This window comes from Pagrus pagrus (genome assembly GCF_965226575.1).
Source record: "Pagrus pagrus genome assembly, chromosome: 9".
Classification (NCBI taxonomy): domain Eukaryota; kingdom Metazoa; phylum Chordata; class Actinopteri; order Spariformes; family Sparidae; genus Pagrus; species Pagrus pagrus.
Genome location: NC_140193.1, coordinates 14898864 through 14912280, shown reverse-complemented (window position 1 = coordinate 14912280; position 13417 = coordinate 14898864). Strand labels below are relative to the sequence as shown.

The window sequence follows — 13417 nt, the reverse complement described above, 5'->3', positions numbered from 1 at the left end:
AAACAAATGGCTCGCAAACACACACATACACACAATCTGTGCAACGTCACCCGAGCCCCTAATTCTGGGCACACACACTTCCTCTGCACACAATCAGCACGTACATAATTACACGCAGATTGTTTCTCCAAAGGAAATGTACCCCCCTTCTGTCTCTCAGCCCCCTTCCCACAACCCACACTACATTTCCCCGAGCCCAAAAATATTAGGCTGCCGTCAAAAGCCTGTGGACGGACTGACACAGAATCAGCAAGACTCTGTGCCTTTTTAGGGTCTTGATTTGAATCAGGAGCCTCGTTTCTCCTTCTCTTTCTATGCACGTACATTGTAAAGTGGAGCAGTGATCAGCAGAGTCAGCCAGGGGTCAAAGTTCTGACTTTGACCCGTTAGGACCCGACAGACTGTGTTGGATTAAGACAAAAAATGTTAAATGATGCCTAGGTTCGGGTCGGGTTCGGTCACGTCGATTTACATGCTGCTTTCAAGTTCTTTTAGGGAAATAAGCCATCTGTCTGTGTGGGGGCTATATGTCTTTGAACGCAACACTTTCCAGGCGGCAAACATTCATTCACATTAACTGTGTCAGGCTCATGTCGAGTTCTGACATGAAAAACAGAACATCTGTCAAGTTCGGATCGAGCTTGGTTACTTCTACTTCAGACTCAGAAGAAGAGAAGATGGGTTTGGGTCTGGATTGGCAACGTCAATCGACCTGGTGCTCAAATGTGAAATCATTGGGGGAGGGGGGACTCTGGATCCCCCCTTCCTGGGAAAATCATCTACATCATTGAAAACATATGATTTAAATCGTATAATGATATGCATTGAAAACATCAGTGCTTATTAAAGATGCAAAACAATGTAAGTTTTCAAAGACTGGCTCCCAGTCGAGGTTTGCCTCGAAGTGGTTTGGTCCACTGCCAATCAACCTGCACCACGTCCTTTAACATGCTCGAACAACCCCGAAGTTATTTATCTTTCATTATCCGGTATAGTTTAGCTGTAGGCCTAGTAATCATCGTTTCCTCTGTATACATTTAGTATAACACCACTTTTGGCGGCACCTTTAGCGCCCCCTTCAGGAATCGCTCGAGACATTTTTCTGTTTATTTTCCCTTATATATCCGTCCTTGCTGGTACTTTGAGGTTATGTTAGTAAAAATATAGTGTAAAAATAAGTGATAACTGATAATAAGTATTGGACCTAGTGTCTTGTTAAGTGCTGGGGATTTACTATTTACATGACAGCGCTTTCAACGCAACATACAGGTTATCCATTCAGTTTGTATTAACTGCATCAGGCTCGAGTTGGGTTCGGACCTAAAACACAGGACGCCTGTCGAGTTTGAGCCAAGCTTGGTTACCACTCTCTTGGTTGGGTTCGGACAGAAATTTGCGCCTCGAGTCGCGCTCTAAACTTTGATATACATAGACATATGCACATTCGTGGTTATGAACTACTTGTATATTTATTAGGAACCAGCATGTGGTTCACATCAAACATTTTTGGTGTCGATATATATTCCAGCATGCCATGTGTGCAGCTGATGCTATTCATAGACTGCCAGCAAAACGGGGTATTCCAACAAAATTGTCCAAAATGGAAAACAACAAATTTTAAATGCCTCAGTGATCTAACGGTCACTGAGGAACCACAACTTAGAGCAGGAAGTAACAGAGGGACAAGTGTGGATTTTGCTGATTTTAAAAAAAGCCCATAAAAGTGCTTTATTTATATCCTCTTTCTGCTGCGTAGACGCCTTCTATGCTGAGTTCGACAAAAAGAAAACAAGTTTTACTGTCCGGATCAAACAAGTCATTAAAGGTTAATCATTCAGGGAGAGTGCAGAGAAGGAAGAGAGGGGCTTTGGGCAGAGAGGTTGATGATTGTTTAAAGAGAAGAGAGGACAAAAAGGAGGACGGAGAGAGAGAAGATGAGCAAAAGATAAGCATCCCGACAATAGATGACGCTGTGATAACTTTTCTAGATGAATGCACAAGATGTGACTTTCCTCTAACCTCTGCAACGCTTCATCGCAGCCTCCACATCACCCGCCGGGAGTTTAGTTTATTAAATCGCTGAGTGTCAAGAGGCTAACACTCTTCCAGCTACAATAAGGCTGCCTCAGGATTACTGTAAGCCCCTCACACTGGCTTGGAGTTACAGTAACAGTTGTTGGTGTTTTAGGAGTAGCCATGTAACTCTGCGGTTGTCAACAGGAGAGTGGTAGATTGACCACAACCGGCCAGAGAAATCTTTGGGACATGAGTCACAGCTGGGGCCGTCCAAACTGTGGCACACATTAACATCTCGGGAATGACAGCAGCTTGACTTCATGAGAAAGAATCAGATCCCAGCAGACACCACATTGAACCAATATATCATGATATCCTGTAGAGTCATCTTCATGGAATTGGCCATATCCAGTGCATTTTGAAAAATATGAGTACAAACGGTGATTTCTAAGCCATGTTTTGAAGAGCATATAGGTCTGTGACTGGAGTCCACCTTACAGGAAAACAAAGTGACATGTCACCTGATTCCTCAGCCTGTCCTGCTGCGCTCTCGTCTGCCTCAAGCCTGCAACTCTACCCTGCCCTTTGTAACAACTGTTTGATAACATAATTTTAGGGATCATTGCAAAAAATGTGTGCATATCTGCCCATATATCAATATCAGAAGCTCCAAAATGCACCTTTCACTTAATATTCTATTACAAACTTAAAGGGGACCTATTACGCTTTTTCATTTTTTCCTTTCCTTCAGTGTTTTATCTGTTCTGGTGCGTGTGAAAGGTCTTGAAAGTTAAAAAGGTCTTAAAGTGACAATTGAGGCACCTCAAACAAGAACAAGTATCAAAATGAGGTAGGAAATATTAAAAAGACTTCATTATTACAGCTAAATCATTAAAAAAGTCAACCGGGTTTAAAAATTAGGTCTTCATAACAGCTCCAACTTTAAATCTAATGTTTCCTTCCTCATTTTGATACTTTTTCTTGTTAGGTGCCTCGATTGCGTCTGTTTTTTGAAGTAGTCTTTTCCCCCTTTTTTTTTCAAGAGCACCTGACACAATTTTTGCTGACATTGTGTTACGTAGAGCAACCAGTCATCTTCTTTTTATGGATAGGGATTGATAAGCTTTTCATCTCGACTGCTCATGTTTTCTCATTTGTACATGCGAGTTTAAATTCCGTTGAGGAGAAAGTCAAAAAGTAAAAATGTTTAACTTCGGACAGCGATGCGGTCTACCGTCACCAGTGTTCTCTGCCGGGCTTGCTTAACTTTACCATCCTGCTCTCGTCCACTCAAAAGATATCATCTTTGCTGTCTACTGTCTGCTGAATCCACATGACGCAGCATAAAACCAAAAATTTCAGGGTTTAGACTTTGTTTTTGGATAATGTCAGGGATAAACTTGACAGTTAGGTTAAGGGCCGGGGCAAGGTTTGGGTGGTGGTTATGGTTGCTGTGAGTATCCAGGGCATGAACGTAAGTCATGCTTAAGTGACAAAAACAAGTCTGGTCATGTGTGTCTGTGTGTTTGTGTGTGCGTGTGTGTGTGTGTATATGCTCCACCTTTGTCTTCCCCAGCTGCCACTCTGTCTTGGCTTTGTCATGAAGTGTGAGAAGCTCTGAGCAGCTCTGCTTCTCATCGTCTGAGTGCAGTTTGTTCTTCAGGATCATCTTGTACCTGTGGAAACACACGAACACACATAAATATACACACAGAACGGCGGAAGACGAAAATCCTTAGAAAGGGAGAGATGGGGAAGGTCTCATTTTTCATTTCACGTTGCAATCCGCTCACATATGGCCAACAAAAAAGTGATTAATACATGTAGATTTCTACAAATTGTTACTTTAATGTTTACAGTGCTCTGGCGTTTTGCTGACCTGCTGAAGAAGTCCTTAAATGTTCTCCGGACAGGGAATCCAGCCCTGCGGATCTTCACAGTTTCCAGCATGCCGGAGTATCTCAACTGGTTCAGGACCACATCGGGATCAAACCGGTTGGCCTTCTGTAGATGACAAAGAACAAAAACAACATGAAAACTACAAAAAAAAAAATACATAAAACAAAATGACTGTTCTGTGCTTACTTCTTTGAGAGACAGCTGAACATTAAAAGTTGCCCTTTATTTTGGTTTTGTCAGCATGATTGATGTTTTGATGGTTATCTGTAGTGTTGTATAAAGTACCCAAAGTCATACTTGAGTATTAGTATAAAGTGTCTGGTCTCAAATGTACTTAAGTATAAAAAGTTATTTTTTGCCAATAAATGTACTTAATCACTGTTAATAGTACAGCGGCTAACTGAGCTAACTAGATTACAGCAGGAGTAGCAGATCCTCTGATGATTTACTACCTCCTATTTGTTTGGGATATGAATTAGACAGGTGGCCAATTCTTACATAGTGCCCCTTTAAGTATTAAAAATACAAGTATAAGTTAATGATGCATGTATGTACCTATATACTGTATACTATGGGGTGACGGTTACCTGCCTGGCCGATCATCAGATCAGATATTCAGCATTTTTCTGATCACTGGAATCAGTATTTTTTAATCTGATTGGCAATAAAATAAATACATTTGAAGTATAGAAAGTGCACTGTTTCCCTCCAAAATTAAAATGTAGGGGAGTGGAAGTATAGAGGAGCAGAAAATGGAAAGTACAAATACTAAGTTACATCTCTGATTACCTATTAGTGGAAGATATGAGGCAGCTAAACACTGCAGGCAAACTCAATCCTCCCCTGCTGAGCCCACACACCCATTCAAGAGATCTCACTGCTGACTCAAGTTTAACTGGAACTAAAAAGTAAATTACCACAGTGAGTGCTATCATCTTACATTGACAATCAGGTTGCTGCAAAGAAAGCACACGCCACCAGTGAGAAACCTGAACAGTTGAGCAAGACCTCGCCAAACGGGACGACCGTTTTCTTTCTGGAATAATCAGCTGCATTGTTCACAGCGATCCTCGGGCCCTGCTTATCAGACAGGATCTGTGATGTCTGCTGCCTCACACCTCTGCACAGGCTGCCTGATCGCTCAGAGGGAGCACACGAAGGCCATCGTCACCCAGAGGTCACACAGGGCTGGATAAGCCCCGCACAGGACCCCCGCATTCCCCAAATGTGTCGGTCTAATTACAGGCTAATGCTACTATGCATGGAAACAGACACGCATGGATACAAAGGGCTTGTAATTGAACACACACACATAAACGTGCGCCCCCTCGGAGCTCTGAACTCTGCTCTTTAGCCGAGGATTTAGGCAGCTGAAAGAGGCACGGCATGTCGACTCGTTTGAGTGAAAACAAGCCGGCCGTTCCCTCTGTGACATTTTTTCCGAGGAGAGTGCGGTGCATTTAAATCGCACAAACACGTTGTGTGTTTGTCGGTGTGTGTGTGTGTTTGCATGCATGCAATCCTGTCGGCGGATTGTGCACGCAATCCTGTCATTCTGCAGGATTTACAGAGGCACGGCTTGTTCCATCCTGACCGACCGAGGCCAGGTGAGCGAACGCGAGGCGGAGCCAATGAGAGCGGAGGACGGGTGAGAGAGAAAGGAGGCGGGTGGAGAGAGAGGGAGAGGGTGAGAGGAAGAGCAGTTTCCATGCTAATAAGTGAGCGAGAAGGTGTGGAGTGACGCATTGGGAGTGGAGGTGAGGACACAATCGCCACACTGTGCACATTAATGAGTAACAGTCACCGAGAGAATGTCACTGGATTACAGAGCTGCCAGTTCCCTCTCGCTCACACAGAGAGTACAGACACATAATATAACCAAGACTCTGACTATACGAAACTTGGATAACAGTGCAGATTTTTAAAAGATTTCTGCAGTAATGTGGTGAAGCAGTTGTGGAGAAAAAGAGGCCTGTGGTCTTATCTTGGCATTCCACTGATGCAGCCAGATCAGCGGAGCGTCAGCCAAGCCGCTGCAGCTGGAGTGGCCAGCAGCGACCTCTGACCTTTGGTAAAGAGGGTAAAGTGGTAGGAATGTGCTGCTACACAGCCCTTTTATTCAGGGGAAGCACAATGAGAGTCTTTGCACCACGGCAGGAGAGCGTTGTCAGTTTATTAGTGATGAAAATTTGCATGAAAAACAAAAAGCAAAGTGGATCATTTATATGAGTTTGTTGTTGTAATGAGACTAAATATTAGCTCTGAGCAGTGGGAGCTATGAATAGCACCAAGGAGGTTTAACTTTGCAGGCGCTGACCTTGACGAGACCTGGCAGCGATTCTGATGGGGGTTTTTTTTCTTTATGTGAGTGTGTGGTTGTGCAAGGAAATTTGCATGACCTACCTTGTCCATGTTTGGTTTGATGCAGCGTACAAAAAAGGGGTTGGAGGCACTTAGTGTGGCCATCAGGGAATGAAGAGAGTCCTGAAAGACATCAGCAACAAGAGGATTAGGATCGAGACAGCAGAGAAGCAGCTCTTCAGTCCGAATATATTCCTCTATGTCTGTTTGTTTTCGCATGAGAGTCTCAGCTTGTGGACGATAACAAAAGTACAGGTCAAGAAAAGCTGTGTGGCTACTTTCTGTTCCTCTGCTACTAGCCAAGAGAAGTTGTATCTCGTTCTCATCTTATAGTTTTTCCTCATGGTATCGAAAACGGAATCAAATATCGGTATTTTTCAAGGTCTTGTATTGAAGTTTGAAATTTCAGTATCATGACAACACTAGTGTGTACTGTTTGTTTGTGTGTGTTTAGTACATGTCACGGGTGGAGGAAATATCCAGATCCTCCATCCTCAAAGTATCAACAACACAGTGTGTTTGTCGAGTCTACTTGGATTATTTTAACCCATTTCTGAGAGATATCAACATGTTTCAAGAAGTTTTTTTTTAAAAATCAGTGTAAGACTCTTGGGAGAAGACAGAATCAAGAATAATGTCACCTCATTTTAGAAAATTCTTAAAACCAGTTCACTTCTGTTAAAACAGGCTGAAATCATTTCACCAGCAGGGCTGCACGATACGGTCAAAAAAGTGTTATTTTGATTATTTTGACTGATATTGCGATCGCGATATAATTCTGGATTATTATGGATGATTAAATTTTACATCACAATTTTCATTTTCATCTAGTGAAATCATGATGATGTGAAGTCATACTGCAGTTTCGATTATTTTGTGATTAATTGTGCAGCCCTGCACAAGAAGTTTAGTATTTTGGGAAACGACACATTCTACTTTGTAAAATGAAGATTTTTGCCGCGTCTGCAGTAAGTAACACAAGCAGTCAGATAAATGTAAAGGATCAAAAACTTCCATCTGAAATGTTGTGGAGTAAAATTAGCAGAAATTTGAAATATTCAAGAAAATATTCATGAAAAAAAAGTACCTTAAACAACAATTTCACAATTTTCAACTTAAACAATAATTTTAGGCATTATCATGTTAAATTACATAAATATTGATATTGTGAAATCTTCTCATAAATGCTCGGACTGAAATCATAGATCGCAGTAATTTTTGGACCTCAATATCGATTTTGCAACAATATTGTTGGGATGACTATTTGGTACTTTCAATATATTTAATATATGAAATATTAACACAGTGAGATTTTCGATAAATAATCATCAGTACTGTGAATTTCATGACTATGCAGGTAAAGACAGTATTAGAACAAGTAGAACAGTCTGGTGAGTTTGGGAAACACTATATCACAACACAACGACGTCTCATATCACAATAACAATATAATCTTCATATATTGCCCAGGCTTACTTAATATTGTACAGTACTTGAGTAACTGTCAGAAGTTAACAGATGCTGCGCTAAGCAAAAGTGAAATGAACAATGTGAAATAATTATAATTGTGCAGTAACCGAAAACTATTGTTGACAAAGTATCAAAAAGTAAAGAGTAAATGTAATTTGTTACTTCTCATACATACAGGGTATTACCCTGTCTATATTTCCCTCAACACACACACACACACACACACACACACACTCCGAGGACCCTTGAACCTCGCAGGCTATGTCAGCCTCGCTCTCCTCGCTGCCTCAGACAGTCTGTCTCCAGCGAGGCCTGGCCTGGCAGAGCTGAGCGTGATTGGCCCCTGGTTGGCCCCTCTCTGCCCAGCCATCAACCCTAATCCCCCGGCTTTAGGAACTGTAGGCCAGGGCAGCCTGCCAAATCCTCCCCTGCTCCTTCTCTCCACACTGCAGTTAGGACATGCTAAGCTAAGCCCTCCACTCCAACCCCCTCCACCGCCACAACCACATATTTCATACATCCCATCAGCCATCGTTCTCTGACTGTGTTCTCCTCCCCCCCTCTGTCCCTCCATGATTTCTTTCCTCTTTTTTCTCTGTGCCCCCACGCTCACACTCATCATGCCAAGGAATAGAGCCAAATGTTATGGGCTAAGTGGTTATTATATGCAGCAGCACATGAGAGACAATTAACTCATTGTCTGGTGGATGACACAATCATACAATAATGAGCGCTTAGATTAGAAGCTTCAGTCTCACCCTGAACTGAGAGCTGACGGTTGGCTTTCGTCGGGCTGTGCCCATCTTTAGGGTCTCGTCTCCATTTCTGCTCCCGACGCGCTCAAAGAGGTCGTAGATGAAGTCGAGCCTGCAGGAGCACAGTGCAGAGCATGTGATTGTAAAAACTCTGCTTCCCTGAATCATACAGGTGCGTGTTCGGCATGTAGGGGACAGAGAGTGTGATACCTGCTGTCTTTGAGAATAAACAGGATGTCGTCTCTGAAGGTGTCTCTGTTCTTCTCCAGGATCCCACGCACGTCATAAAGCACCTAAAGCAGAGGTGGAAACACAAGTAAGTGTGAGTGAATGCATTACTGATGTTACTGCAGTACAAGACGAAGTCAAAAGAGAAAACACATACAACAAGATAAGCAAAGAAAAAAAGAATACTGAAGCCATGAACATGATTTATGTGTTCAACGTGTTCTCCGACAGAAAACACTGATCCTGAAACACCTCGTCAGTAGTCCCGCCTTTAATTCTGTGACTTTGTGACATCATATTACGTCATCATAATTAACTTATGCCTAGCGCTAATTTGGCTCATAAGATGTAATTTAACACAGCTACTCTGTTGTTGTTAGCGGTGCTGGGTCAGGCGTGTGTGAGCTGACCAATCAGAGTAGACTGGGTATTCAGGAAAGATTAACTAAACAGTATTTATTAACCTTTTACAAAGTTTTATAAAGATCAGTTGCAACTTTATAAGAAACAATTACTTAAAAAATAATTTTCTAAAGCATTTAATTGTTTGTTAACATTGAAATAACTGTTAATGATGTAACTGTCAGTAATGATGGTTATTATGTTTGTTATGTTTGTTGTCTATGTTTTGCTGTTTTTGTTGCCATGAGTCACAAACACAGAGACATCTGTTGTTGTAAACTGAAGGAAGCTATAAAAAATATTGCTCTAATTGAGATTTGATGAAAGATACAGACATAAGTAAGTGCTGCAGCACGTTGTGTAGCATTGTTAGCGAAGTATTTGCTGCCTTTAAAGGCGCAGGTGTTTTAAAATAAAACTATTTGCGTGCAAAAGCGTCATTATAAACCGGTAATTTAAATGCTTAGAGATTGAATATCAATCCAGCGTGGAAATAAAACACGCTCTATCTTTATCTTCTGAAGGCTCATTATCAGGACCGGGTGATTAATGTTTTCAGAGCATTCACACGTATGTGCACAGAGTGTGACATGAGAGGCGACTGTGAATGCATGTTTGGGTGCTCGGTGTGAACAAAGACGAGAGGGGGACGGGCCTCTTCATGTGCAGCCGAGCGCCTGTGTGTTAATGCAGTCACCTGTTGAGTTCTGCTCAGCCTTCGTCTTAGCAGTGCAGCATTCCTCCGCTCGGCCTGACCCACAGTAACGCACTCTTTGTCTGTATGTGCGAGTGTTGGCTTGCGTGTGTGATGAAAATAAAAGTGCGTGCGAATTATTTTTAGCTGGAAAATGCATTTAAGTGATATTAAAACACATACTTTGTGTACGTGTGTGTATCGTGAGCTTGTGTTCTCAGCTGTGCGTGTATATTACAATCCAATAACAACCCCCATCCCCCATTCCCAAGCCTTGAGGCTCACAGGGAGCCATGAGATCCAAACTTGACGACACATGTATTTATAAATCGCAGACACACTAATTACACTCCATTCCTCTCCCATTGGAAAATACTCATACAAAAGGCTCTCTGTGCCTGTCAGTTTCAGGTTCATTCAACCAAGACACTTGAATGGTCTCGTGATGCCGCGGAGAAATCAGTTTGTCAAGAGGAAGTCTGAACGCAAACTCTTACAGGTTTTCAGTGCACGGATCATGCTTCCAGCAAATGCTGATCCCATCCACAATGGTGCATCTGCAAAGCTTCAAGTACATGTTTATATTTGACCCACGAGTTCACAAATTGTGCTGAGGTTTTTGTTGTCGTTAAAGTTCCAGTCCGACAACGAGACCTAATTTAAATCGACTGCATTTCCCTGCACCACAAGGATAATCAAATCTGTGGGAGGATGCTACTATTTCGCTGGCTGAACTCACGGCACCATTTCAGATAACAGAAGGAGCTTTCAGAGAGGCGACTAAACTCTCCAGAGAGGCACACTGGACACAGAGAGAGAGAGAGAGAGAACAACTGGCTGGCCTGCCTGTCCTCTCTGGGCCGAGTCATTACCATAGTCGTCCATGCCAGGCTTGTGACTGAGCTGCCACACTCGCACTGAGGAGACCTTGTCTGAGGCAGGCTTCATAAGGCCATTCTTTATCAGGGCACACATCCCATCCCATCCCTCCTGCCCTGTCCGCTCTCTCCATGTGTGCCTCCTCCCTGATCTCTTTCTCTACACTTCCTTCAGGAGTAATCTCAGCCATCGTGTAAGCACAGCAAGGAAGGGGTGAAGGTGAAGCAGTTTCTGCTGACTCAGGGAAAAGACAGCAGAGGAGGGGAGCCGCATCAACATCCTGTAGCAGATTTTGGCAAAGATGATCCTCACTTCCCCAACTTATTCATTCAGGGAGGAAGGTGAATCTGGTTTGGCTCTGTATCTCTGTGTGTGTGTGTGTGTGTGTGTGTGTATGTGTGTGTAAGTGTCGTTAATTACCTCTCCAGCGTAGTGCTTGATGCCAAACTGGTGGTCGTTCACTCTGGGCTTCACATAGTATGGGTTCGTCTGAGGAGAAAGGACAAGGGGACTTTTAGAAATGCTGTTCATGTTTACTTAGTTAGTACTAAACCAGTTAAGTAGAGTACAGGCTACATTGAGACCTCCACGAAGGAGTTCAGAGGTCACTGGACAGCTGCTGGTGATATCAAATAATCTGTTCACTATATTTTCAATAAACTTTTTCTCCACTGTCTTGAGCAGTGGTAATGATGTTTTCTCTCCTGAAAGGGCAGCGTAGAGGGCACTGCGTTACATTTTCTACACAGAGTGGGTGCTCCATCATGTTTCTCCACTGGAAGGTCACCATAGAGGGCACCTCATCTTTTTCTCTCCACTGACCACCGCAGAATACACCACACCACGATTTCTCCACTGGAACCGCACCAAAGAGGACACTTCGTCATGTTTTCTCCTCTGGAATAACACCATGGAGTAAACTCTGATGAGGTTTCTCCACTGGAAGGGCACCAAAGAGGGCTATGGTGCCCTTTCAGTGGAGAACATGTTTATTATGTTTTCTTGCACATTGGGCCTCACCAGAGGGAACTTTTTGATCAGGTCATTTATCAGGATATTGTATGTGTCTCTCTGTCTGTTGATTTAACTGAAAAACAATTTCCCTTATGAATCAGTTCCTATTATTAGTTTCAGTCCATCAGCTAAATAAATAATCTTCTAATAATCTCAGCACTTCCTTTCATTAAGTGTCACAGCTACTCTCCACCATGACTTTAAAACTCAACACATGGAGGCAGAGACCTCAGGTAGAGGTCAGACAGTTCAGATCAGGTCTCACTTTGTATCCCTTCCTGTTTTTTTCCGTCAGCCATAAAAAAACCCTGCTGGGTTTTCTGAGGACACTCTTTTCTCCTTCACACAATGCTGATCAGGCCCGGAGAATGGCTGATCACATTTCAGCATTGTTGTGATTGCATGTGAGAGCGGCTCGGGGGTGTGTACAAGTACCGCACAGACTTTCAAGGCTGCACCAAAGGCAACAGGCGATTCATCAGCCAGGAGGGGGGTTTAACTCTTTGAGGCTGTCTGAGCTGGTGGGTGGTGAAGGTATTTCTTCAGCTTTGTTGGAGGTGCACGGGTCATTTTTTTTTTATGCCTTTGTGAGTGTCAGCCGGGGAGTGGATAGCGTATGTATAAACTGCTGCATGTGAGAAAGTTTTCAGTTGTGCGTGTGGACTCACTGCATGTCGGCTGTGCAGCTTCTCCAAAAGGGTGTAGTCTGTGCCTTTGGGGAAGCGGCTCTCCTCATTGATAAGAGCCAACATGCCCAGTTTCTAAAGGGGAGACAGACAAGAGGAGAAGAGAGGGTGAAGCACACCGCAGTCATGATGGAACTAGTTATAATCCCATTGGGGCCACATCTGGCTGCATTTATTATAACAATGCGTCCAGGAAACAGCATAGTAATTCATTCAATTTTCTACTTTATTTATAAAAAGAGGGTTCACTCAGCAGGCATGATGTTCGGCAACACCTTCCTTCACATTTCTGTCATTATGGCGGCTCTTCCAAGCACAGAGTGTAAAAACAAACCACAACGTTAGCTAAGCCTTTCTATCCTTAGTTATGTCACTTTTCCCACTTATCTTTTTGCGTACTGTTAATATTATTATTCACCATTCATTTTTTGTACAGTGTCTTTCAAAATCACCTCAGTGTCTCAGATAACAGTTAACAAAATTAGCTTGTCGCTTAGGTCGCTATGGCTCTTTTTTTACACTCAGTGCTTGGAGGAGACGGCGCTTTTCTTCATTTTAGCAGCCAGCTAGGCTAGCTGACTGGCTAACCTCGCTGGTGAGGTGCTTCTCAAAAATTTTTTAAAAATGCTGAAAATGCTATAAACAAAAACTGTTAAGCGCAGTGTGTAGGATTGAGGTGGTAACTAGCAGCAGAAATAGAATATCAATTTCATTGTTACAGAGCCGGTCCATTTCCTCGCCATGTCCGCCATATTGGACCACCACTTTACTACAGTTTTTAGCGGCCACCATAGGGCAGGGTGAGGCGAGGGATCTGCAACCTCACCGCTGCCACTAAATCCTACTCGCTGGACCTTTAGCAATATGTACAGAGCTAACTGTGACAGGAGAAGTACCTACATTGAGGAAATAATCGCACAGGTTGGAGGTGGATAAATGGATATACGTCACACTACATTGTGCAAAGGACTCTGAAACTCAGAGCTCATATAGTGCAAATAGTGAACATCACA

The 13417-nt window shown here is 43.0% G+C and overlaps 1 protein-coding gene across 1 annotated transcript in view; it reads right to left on the bottom strand.

Moving 5' to 3' along the window:
• myo10l3 (myosin X, like 3) overlaps positions 1-13417 on the bottom strand; it is a 64730-nt gene that overhangs the window by 15312 nt on the left and 36001 nt on the right. Inside the window, exons 15-21 of the mRNA XM_084361446.1 lie at positions 12387-12479; positions 11125-11193; positions 8712-8794; positions 8505-8613; positions 6319-6399; positions 3896-4020; positions 3578-3692 (exon numbers count right to left, since the gene is read on the bottom strand). Coding sequence (XP_084217572.1) covers positions 3578-3692; positions 3896-4020; positions 6319-6399; positions 8505-8613; positions 8712-8794; positions 11125-11193; positions 12387-12479 — 675 coding nt within the window. The remainder of the gene's footprint in view (positions 1-3577; positions 3693-3895; positions 4021-6318; positions 6400-8504; positions 8614-8711; positions 8795-11124; positions 11194-12386; positions 12480-13417) is intronic.